The sequence below is a fragment of the Terrapene carolina genome, unplaced genomic scaffold (genome assembly GCF_002925995.2).
Source record: "Terrapene carolina triunguis isolate 2854851 unplaced genomic scaffold, T_m_triunguis-2.0 Scaffold612, whole genome shotgun sequence".
NCBI lineage: Eukaryota > Metazoa > Chordata > Testudines > Emydidae > Terrapene > Terrapene triunguis.
Genome location: NW_020664963.1, coordinates 975274 through 986533, shown reverse-complemented (window position 1 = coordinate 986533; position 11260 = coordinate 975274). Strand labels below are relative to the sequence as shown.

Here is an 11260-nt window from a genome sequence, read left to right as displayed (position 1 = left end):
CGGGGTCCGGAGGCATGGGGGCTGCCCAAAGCCGGAGCACTCGGGCAGCTCGGCTCTTAAACAGAACCGAAGAGTCAGGGGAGGAGCAGAGCAGCTGGAGCCCGGGAGGGGAAGTGCCTGGCCGGTATTTTTCCCGGACATGTTCGGCTTTTTGGCAATTCCCCCCGGATGGGGGTTTGATTACCAAAAAGCCAGACATGTCCGGGAAAAACCGGACGTATGGTAACCCTATCTTAGGGTCTGCTGAAGGAGGATTCTCCTGCAGTGGGGCTGAGGGGATAATATTTAATTTAGGTGTAGTGTCCCCTCTCCACCCGGTTACCTTCTGTAATGCCAATCTGCTTACAGGTTTTGATGGACAGGCCTGGGTTCTTCTCAATCCCACCACCCACTCAGCAGGGTGTATCTTTTTTATTTTTTCCTATGAATTTATTTGGCAGTGCCTTCACCCCCCTCGCGCCTTCCTGGCAGGGCTACTAGGGCAGCTTGGGAGGAAAACTCTAACCACAACGTAACCCCCACTTACTTGCCAGATAGTTGGAGACTTCCAAGAAATAACACAAACACATACAATATATTCAACACAATAATGATATTAAACAGGAGACAAATATACATAACAGGGTAAAACACTATTCTTAGGGTCACCGGTGCCCACACTGCTAATACCTGTGACTCTCCTCAGTCATGTGACTTGAGGTAGCAAATGTAAGATTAGTGTCCCATTGGTACGCATACTTTGTTGGGGCCCTTGATGACCAATGGCCACAAATTCGTCTCTGCAGTGGTTTAGCTGTGTGGCTGACTGGGTTCAGTACAGCCCAATGGACTCACAAGTGGGAGGAGGTGGTAAATCCCTCATCAGGTTTAATATGCAGCAGGTTATAAAATCCCAGACCCTCACTGCCTGGCTTGAGGACACAGTTCAGAGAGCAGGGGGTCCCCAAAACAAATTCCCTGACTGACTAACTAACAGATGGTGCACTCACACACTCCATGAATGATCCTTAGGTTCAGAGATGACTCTGGACTCCTCAGTCACTGCGAGGGGCTGATCTCTGCTGGCAGGGATCCTCTTCAGGCAGGAGTCAGGCTGTCTCGGTCCCAGGATTTCCCCTCACCACAAAGGGGTGCAGGGCTCAAGGTGCAGTTTACACAACTGTACTAAAATCCAAACTGTCGTCTCCTAGCCCAGCATCCAGACATACACACAGCAGGCAGGTTTCAGAGTAGCAGCCGTGTTAGTCTGTATCCGCAAAAAGAACAGGAGTACTTGTGGCACCTTAGAGACTAACAAATTTATTAGAGCATAAGCTTTCGTGGGCTACAACCCACTTCTTCGGATGCATATTGAGTGAAACATATCGAGGAGATATATATACACACATACAGAGAGCATGAACAGGTGGGAGTTGTCTTACCAACTCTGAGAGGCCAATTAAGTAAGAGAAAAAAAACTTTTGAAGTGATAATCAAGGTAACCAAGTACAGACAGTTTGATAAGAAGCAAGTGTGAGAATACTTACAAGGGGAGATAGATTCAATTCACAGCAGGCAGCAGCCCTGAACTAGCAGGCAGAGCAGAGCTGACCATGTGGTGACTGGTCTCACCTAGAGAGCTGGAGGGCTAACTTAGCCTGCCTGGGAAAGTTTCCCAGCAAAACTCTACAAACTGGGAATCATCAGTGGAGAAGGAAAAGCCCAGCGGAGGGATCTTGCTTTCAGGTCCCTAGAGGCCAATTTTCAGGGGGAACCCTGCATACAGGGCTGGGACTCACCAACTCCCCACACAGCCAGTCCTGCCCTTGCCCTGGCTGGCTCCAGACTGACTCAAAAATGGCTTCTCCCCTTTCCTGAACTCCCTGGGAGGGGCACCTCACTCCCTATTGGTTGCCCGGCAGACTCTGAGTTTGCCTTGGCTCCCCCTGAGCTGCCAGCAGACAGAGCCCCAGGAATTTAGATAATCTCCTTGAGGGTTACATAGGAAAATGCAGACCTAGCCAAACCCAAACCCAAACCCAAACCCAATGTCTTTCTTAGGGTGCAGTTAAGAAGGAGTCAATAACAGTAATTTAAAGGTGGAAAACTTATTATAAACTTTTATTAATTATTATTGTCATTCAGTTTCCAGGTATATTTTAAGGACACGAAATGGAGCAGGAGAACCTCACCACCCCTGTGACAGAATTTGTCCTCTTGGGTCTCACCCAGAGTTCTGAGCTGCAGCGATTCCTCTTCATTGTCTTCTCCATAGTCTACCTGACAACCTGGCTGGGAAACTTCACCATCATCACCACCGTGATAACTGACCGCCAGCTCCACACCCCCATGTACTTCCTGCTGGCCAACTTGGCTTTCATAGATATTAGTGACTCTACAGTCAGTGTGCCGAAGATGCTCTCGGGTCTCCTCTCCCAGCGCAAAACCATCTCCTTCAATGAATGCATCCTCCAGATGTTCTTCTTCCACTTCATCGCTGGCGCTATGGTATTTTTACTTGCGGTGATGGCCGCTGATAGGTACGTGGCTATCCATAAACCATTGCGATACTTGACTATCATGAACCGGGGTGTGTGCATGGGGCTAGTGGCTGGCACATGGCTGGGTGGATTGGCTCACTCTGCTATTCAAATTGGAATGGTCCTCCATCTACCGTTCTGTGGGCCGAACATCCTGGACAATTTCTACTGCGATGTCCCACAAGTCGTGAAACTGGCCTGCACCGACACCCGCCTGTTCGAGCTGCTGATAGTCTCCCACAATGGGGTGATTGTCATAATTATCTTCATTCTCCTGCTCATTTCGTACACCATCATCTTAGTCAAGATCGGGACACACCTCACGGAAGGGAAGCGCAAGGCTCTGTCCACCTGCGCAACCCAGATCATGGTGGTGTGTTTAATATTCGTACCCTGCATCTTCATCTATGCCCGTCCCTTCCAGAAATTCCCTATGGACAAGGTGGTCTCGGTCCTTTACACTGTAATCCCCCCAATGCTGAACCCGATGATCTACACGCTGAGGAATGCCGAGATGAAGAAGGCCATCAGGAGACTGATGAGCAGAATGCTCTTCTGGGGAGAAAAATAAAGACATAATTTTTAAAAATTATGATTTCCCAAATTATGATTTTTTAATTTTGTTATTAACAAGGTACATGAACTTGTCATACAGTGTTAACAACTCTCAGTAGGTATCTGTGTTTGTTTCCTTTATAAGACCCATTGTGTCGGGTCAAGCTGTAATAATTTTCTGTGGGTTTATTTTGTTCAAATTCTAAAAAATATTATACATTAGAAAATGTGGATGACCCTGTGATAGGGCTGGCTTCCCTTTTTTCTATTGGAAGGATTGTTGGGAATCAGGGTCTGCTGCAAAGCTAGTCTCCAGGCAACCTAACGAGCACAAATGGGTTGCCTAATTAGAGACACCAGCTGTTTGGTGTCAAGAGTCAATGGACTGGCTTTTAAGCCCAGCAGCCGCAGCAGTTCCACAGCTGCTCAAAGTATTCACCAGTGGCTGGGAGAACACCTGTGCTTTCTTGTTCCCAGCTTTGTTTCAGCCCTAGTCCTATCTTGGGTCCTGCCTTCCCATACTCCAGTTTACCTGGTCCTGAGCCATGGCTGTAATTCTTGACTTCTGACTTTGGCTCTGAGCCTTGGCTCTTATTCCTGACTACCGACTCCAGCTGTAACCACTAGGCCTGAGACCTGCTCTACCCACTGGCCACAACCGCCCGTGTCCCAGTCACTGGCAGGATTCCACATAGTTTATTCCTCCGAGCCACTAATGTTGCAGGATCTGAAAACAAGCTATCACACATCCAGCTACTCGCCGCAATCGTGTTATCAAGAGGTCCTTGCTGAGTCAATAACCAACATTGGACTTTAGCGATGAGCTTTATGCATAGCAGGGGCACTGGAAGGGGGGGCCGGGCAAAGGGCCATGCCCCACCCCAACTTTTGGGGAGCTTCCGCATCTCCTGGTGCATGGCCTTTTTCTTTCCTTGTTAATGGTCTCCAGAAATCTGGGCTTTGGACATGGGATTTGACAGAAAGCTTCAGTTGCAAGTACGCCAAATCGGATATATTCATCTTCACCAAGAGCTTTTTTATGGTATCCGTTTCCATAACTGTATCATGACTGAAATCGGCTAATGGTTTTACATTCTTTTCCCCTCCATAACGTCCTCTATTGGATTAGATAACCCAGGCTGAAACTGTGGCCTGTTTTATACAGATGTGAAACAAGAAGGGAAGTGGCTATGCCTCACCTCTGTCAAATGGCATAGCTGGGTGTGCCATCCAAGTAGGGTTGCCAATTTGGTTGGACATATTCCTGGAGATTTAATCACATGATATAATCCTTAATTAAAGATTAATCTTTAATTCCTGGAGACTCCAGGCCAATCCTGGAGGGTTGCAACCCTGCACCCAAGGAGATCAGATACTGAACCCTCAGGAAAACAGCATGCTAGCGAATGAATTATAGACCCAGGACATGAGTCAGTGGGACATGTTAGTGCAAATCAGTGCAGCTTCACTAACACTAATGGGAAAGAGCCTCAGTTGGTATAAATCGGCCCTGCTCCACTGGAGTCAATGAGCCAATTCCACAGGAAGTGATGTACTTCCATTGTAGTTACTGGGGCCCAATCCCCAGCTGGAGTAAAAAAACTTTGCTCCATTGAAGTTAATATGGAAAATACTCGGCTGGTGTTAATTTGTGGAGCTCTGTGGAAGTGAATGGGAAAGATCCACAGCGGGTATAAATCAATATAGTTGAAGTGAACATGTCCTTAGCTAGGCTAACATACTGCGGTTCAGTGAGTGTCTTCCACCAGGGAGCATGGGTGTTATTGTTGGCTGGGCTATCATCAGCAACATTATGAGCTAAATTCTCACCATCGCCAGTGACACCTGTGCAAACCGCTGAGGTCTGCACGAGTGCACAGGAGTACCTGAGAGCAGATCATGAAGGAATGGTATTGCACAGTGTGTGAAGGATGTGAAGGAGTTGGGGCCGCAGAGGGGTCACTGAGGTTGGACTGTGAAAGCAGCATGGTGGGATGGTTTGGGGGATCTGTGTAGACAAAGGGGGCACAACAGGAGGGTCTAAAAAGGCTCACACTGAAGGAGACACATGGGAAGTTTTGAGCATGAGAGGTGTACCCCGACTGATCGGGGGAGATATTTATTTTGATACACTACACAGTGGTTTGACAGGTTCTGCCTCCAAATCAGGCACCACAATAGAATTATCAATAGAATGAGGCTCTTGAGGAAAGCCCAAGAAACAAGTCACATCCTGTTCTCCCAGAAGTTTAAAATGTATTAGCAAAACAACCAAGATCACAGACAGTGTAACACAGCAAAGGAGGTAGAGCCAATACAAAATGGATAGCAGTTCTATACTCACAGCATCCTTTAAGCCCCAGAATAGTTGAAGCCGTCCGTGGGGTCATCAGGCCAACGCATTCCACTTATCACACTGCATTCAGGCTGGGTCTGACCTTTGATAGGGTGTTACGCCAAAGCCCAACATCTTTTATACATCTTAATGATGGGTTCTTTTCCTCCTTCAACTCACTTCCACCTCTCAACAATATTGGAGTTCTTATCTTCAGTAGGTCAGTCAGTCACTTATGTTATAGTCATTAGCGTTTATGTCAATTAGTGGCCATGGTACATCTGCAACTAGTACATGTAAGTTTCGGTTAAGCTCAACATCCTTTTAAACATCCCCTAAAATATAAAGGATACACGATGGTCCTTTCTGACCTTAAAGTCCATGAGACTATGAGTTCCTTGCTTTGCTTTTTCCCATCAGGTACCCCTCTTGTTTACTGTGATATTATAACTTAAGGTCAAACTATCAGTTAAATACAATGTACGTAGCAACTACGTGCATCATCCTTTTATACCTAGGCCTTAGTTCTGGTAAGCTAATTGTCCTATAGGCTTGAGGCCTGTGGGCCCTTGCTTTACTCCTGTGGCAGGCTACAGAGGGACAATGGACTGTCCAACCAAGGTCAGAGACCATGAGCTGGAAGGGTGAAGTCTCCTTGTTTCAGAAGTGTAGTCATGCACAGCCGCATCAGGATCGAGGATAGCCCCAGAGACCCCTAAGCCCGGCCAAAAGAATGATAGTGATAGGTGAGGAAACTGAGGCAGGCAAATGTGTGTGGAGTTTATTGTATTGGCATAGATCTGTGTATGTCTCCTGCTGTTAAATAAAGAGAAATAGCTACTATTGGGTTGTTCACAGCGCTCTACAGGACCTTATTAGGTGACCGATGAAGTAAAAGACAAGGCCACCCTTTTGGGTGAGATTTGGGGCAAGGGTGGGCTGAAGCAATGTGGGGGACCAAGGGTCATCACAGGACCTCGGGACAGGGCAGTGGGTCACGTGGTCAAACTTTTCAGGAGGGGATATGATATCTACACCCCAAAAGTGTCCCCAGCGGCCCAAAGACAGCAGCCATGCCTGGTCCATTCCAAAAAATTGGAAGCTTAAAAGACTGCACAGGGGTCACTGGTGGTAGGGTGTGAAGGGGAGGGGGCTGCACAGGGGTCACTGAGGGCAGGGTTTGAAGGGGAGGGGGCTGCACAGGGATCACTGAGAGAAGGGTTTGAAGGGGAGGGGGCTGCACAGGGATCACTGAGAGAAGGGTGTGAAGGGGACAGGTCTACTTGGGCCTAAAGATTTTTTTTCTTGGTGATGATGAATGAGGGGAGAAACTGTTTAGCTAGCTAGATAGATAGATAGATCCTGCAGTCCATGAACTCATCATTAATACTAGAAATCAGGGAAATAGCATTGCCTCTTTTTACAGATGGGGAAATTGAGGGACAGTGTGCTGAAAGGGTTTGCTCAAGGTTATACCAGGAGAGTGTGGGAGAGCCAGGAAAACAGTGCTCGGCATCAGTCTCCACTGCTCTAACCACTAGAATACATTTGCAATAGATCTCTGGAGTCTTGACTCTCAGTCCTCTGCAGTGACACTTGGGCTGGGAAGCATCGTCTCTCTAATTCCCCCATTGGAATTGACTATGAAGCGTTCTACTTGCCAGCATACACAGCACATCCATAATACATGGGGTCCCGCAACAATGAGGTCCAGTATTTTTAACTGAGCATAATCTATGCCCCAGGCCTCCTGATACTCTTCTGAACACACACCAAGGGTACGCAGAGGGAGGTGAGGGTGGTTGTGACGTTGCACTCCATATGTTTATGGAAATATGCTTATGAGTGTGAATATAATGCAAATGGAGTATGCTTTTTGCAAAAGGTCTCTTGTAAGGTATCATAACAAAGCTTATGATCTACTGAGTGTGTTCATCCCATTTGTTTGCATATATTATTTCTATATCTGGAGTTAGGAGAATAAGATATAAACTTTTATTACTGATGTAAATATGTTAAGTGGAAGCCATTAAGAGTGCTTCAGAAGCAATCACCTGTAAATGGCTCTGTTTACTTGCAAACCTTCCTGGGTACCTGCGGACCAGCCTTGGAAAAATGGAGTCAAGGGGTCTCACAGGACATGTGACCCTGTCAAATGATACTGGAATCCATCTTAAACCTCATGCTTTTCCATTTGGAAGGAGGGGTGGGAACCCAGAGAGAGACAAATGCTTCCCGCCTTGTGCCAAAGCTATAAAAGGGGGTGGAACAGAACAAAGGGGTCCCAGTCATGTGGAATCCCCTGCTTTTCACCTAAGATGCCTGCTGGAACTAACAAGGTCTGTACCAGGAGAAAGGATTGGGCCCAGACTAGGAAGGAGTGTAGTCTGTGAAAGAAGCTTATTGGAACATCTCTAAGGGTGAGATTTACCTGTATTCAGTTTCTTAATGTATTAGGCTTAGACTTGTGTGTTTTGTTTTATTTTGCTTGGTAACTTACTTTGTTCTCTCTGTTATTACTTGAAACCACTTCAATCCTACTTTTTATATTTAATAAAATCACTTTTGTTTATTAATTGACCCAGAGTAAGTGATTAATACCTGGGGGAGCAAACAGCTGTGCATATCTCTCTATCAGTGTTATGGGGGGGGGACAATTTATGAGTTCACCCTGTATAAGCTTTAGACAGAGTAAAACAGATTTATTGGGGTTTGGATCCCATTGGGAACTGGGTGTCTGGGTGCTGGAGATAGGTGACCTGCTGAGCAGCTTTTGGTTAAAGTCTGCAGCTTTGGGGGCGTGGACCAGACACTTTTCCGAAAAAAGGCAAAAACCCAAATTTCTGTCGAAAAATAGTGTTGCTGAATTCTTTTTGTCCCATCCTCATTTTTAACTCCTTCAGGTCCCTTTGAGAAGTGGATCTTTTTCTATTCTATTCTATTCTATTCTATTCTATTCTATTCTATTCACAAATAGGATTCTCATTTCTGCAGTTTCTGAGTTGTTTGAGATTAGCCAGAAGATCAAGATCTCTTTGACATGATTATCAACGTGTCCTGTCTTTCACTGATAAGAAAAAACCTTTTCAGAGAGGACATTGCAATTTGTGGGACACACTTCTTGGGTGTGGTGGGTAGCCCAGATTTGAACGTTGACATTTTCATCAGAGGTCACCAAAACGTCTTCGGTATCTACAGCCATTTTATGGGGGAGGCTATACTCTGATGATCTCAGATAACCTCCACAGCATGGTCCAGTGGGTAGGAAACTGGGCTAGAAACAAGAAGATCTAGGTTTTCCTCTGACTCAGCTACTGACTTCATTTGTGACCTTGGGCAAACAATGTATCCTGTGTGATAAAAGGACATAGAGCAGGGGTGGGCAAACTACGGCCCAGGGGCCGCATCTGGACATTCAGATGTTTTAATCTAGCCCTTGAGCTCCCGATGGGGAGTGGGGTCCAGGGCTTGCCCTGCTCCACATGTGCTTTATCTCCACGCGGCTCCCGGAAGTAACAGCATGTCCCCCCGCCGACTCCTATGCGTAGGGGCAGCCAGGGGGTTCCGCACACTGCCCCAGCCCCAAGCGCTGGCCCAGCAGCTCCCATTGGCCAGGAACCATGAGCATTCATGGCCCGCCATACAATTTCCATAACCAGATATGTCCCTTGAGCCAAAAAGTTTGTCCATCCCTGACATAGAGGATCAAGCCCCTAGGACCGTGTCCCGAGTGAGTCATATCCACCTCTGATGGCCTTCCTGAGGGGACCTTTTGTCTCTTTCTACCCTTGTACATCTTGTCATGGCTTTAAAGACTTTTTAATTATACTGCATTGTGTCCCCTCCCCCTTGATCTGCCTTGCGTATTTGGATTGCAAGATGTTCAGGGCAGGCCCTGTCTCTTACTCTGGTTCATAGACCTCACTCGTGTTATCAGGACTCATTGGAGAAATAAGCAATGGTTTGAGATGGTCCAGTGTTTAGGGCATTTGTCTGTGACTTTGGAGACCTAGATTCAATTCCCTGTTCTCCAAAAGATTTCCTGTCTGACCATGGACAAGTCAGCTAGAGCCAGATTTTTGAAGGTATTTTGAGATGTTCAGTAGAAATAAATGTGAGTTAGTCACCCAGGTGCTTTTGAAAATCTCCCTAGGTGCCTAAATAACTTTAAGTGTCTGGCCCTTAGTCTCTCTAAACCCCCTTCTGTGGAACAGGGAGAATGCCCCGGCCCTGCCTCACAGGGATGTCATGAAGATAAATCCAGTAACCATGGCATGATGCTTAGATGTGATGGTAATAGGTGCCATAGATGTACCAAAACTACACACAGACTCAGTGCGAGAGCAGGGGATATAGCCCTGCTAACTTGACTCACATCCTCGAGCTTTAGGCTGAGCTTTTCAAAGCTGCCTAAGGGATATAGACACCTGGAATTGGGAGTCCAAATCTCTTAGACATCTTAAAAAATCTCAGCCATAACTACAAGAGACATTCACTTCCCAGAGTCAGGAACAGAGTCCCGGAAACCTCATTCCCCGTGCTTTGTTCTAATCACTAGGAAGTATCCCCCTCCTAGAGCTCAGGCCAGAACCCAGGAGTCCTGACTCCCAGACCCCACCAGGGCTAGCCACTAGACCGCACTCCTCCTCCTAGCTGGGAATGAAATCCAGGAGTTCTGACTGCAAGTCCGCCTGCTCTAACCCCTGGACTACACTCCCCTCCTTGAACTGAGTGAAGAACTCAGAAGTCCTTACTCCTGCTCTATGACCAGGATCAGTTTATTCCCCAGGACTGGAACCCAGGAGTCCTGGGATTGCCTCCTCTTTAGAGGCCAGTAAAACACCCAGTATTCCTCTGTGGTGTCTTCAACATCCTCCAGGTCAAGGGGTCATCTGTGAGGACACCCAAAGTCTGTTGTGTTTGTCTGTCTGTAAATAAACAATATGATTGAAGATTCCACCAACATTTTAATGATTTTCCTTGAGACTAAATCTCCAGATAATTAATCCTCAGCCCTCCAAAGCAGCAGCTTTCTTGATCACACCGAGTATTCCTCAGGTGGATTTCCGAACGGTTTTGACCCCAGCTCTAGTGTCAATGGGAGGATATGAATGATAAAAGGTATGATTTCTAGGGAAGCCTCCTCTTTGTATCTGACCTAGTTCCCTTGCCTGTTATGGGGAACCACACACAGCTCTGAGATGTTCAAGGAATCCTCTGGTGGCTGGATATGGTTGGGGGGATATTCACAGAGAATCCGCTGGTAAGGAAAGAGAGATCCGGTTAGGGGGGATAATCCTTAGCACCGGTAGACAGTTTCCTTTTCTAAAGGAAACAAATATCAGCTGGGATTTTGAAAGGAGCCTAGGGGAGTTAGATGACTAACCTATTTGAAAGTCAATGGGCGTTGGACACCTACAGAAATTAGACCCCTGTGAAAATCCCAGCCACTCTCTGTGTACCCCATCACACGTTTGATTTTAACAATTGCTTCTAGTAGGACGGGTTGAATTGGTGGTGGCTTCCCAGGTCTTGGCAAGGGCTGCAGAGCCATGGAGTGGGATGGTTCTCAGAGTGTACGTCTACACTTACAGCGGTGTGTAGCAGACAGACACTCCGTGCCCAGCTAGCATGGGTATAGTCAGCAGGGTAGACGGTGAGGCATGGCTTAGGTGAATAAAGTGCCCTACTTGCCTAAACCCTAGGGTACGTACCCTGCACAGCTCTCTACATGTCCAACCAGTGCATCCCATGTCTGCATTGCTGTTTTTATCAGTCTAGCATGCCACTGCTTCCCTGCTGCCAGAGCCTTTCCCTGTGGCATGTGGCTTCATACCCCAGTGACAGGTGC

The 11260-nt window shown here is 47.0% G+C and overlaps 1 protein-coding gene across 1 annotated transcript; it reads left to right on the top strand.

Annotated features, from left to right (window-relative positions):
* The first annotated feature begins 2151 nt into the window (after positions 1 to 2151).
* On the top strand, positions 2152 to 3090 carry LOC112116135 (olfactory receptor 4D2-like). The gene has a single exon (XM_024213468.2). It carries the CDS (start codon positions 2152 to 2154, stop codon positions 3088 to 3090), a length of 939 nt encoding a protein of 312 aa, XP_024069236.2.
* Positions 3091 to 11260: the final 8170 nt, after the last annotated feature.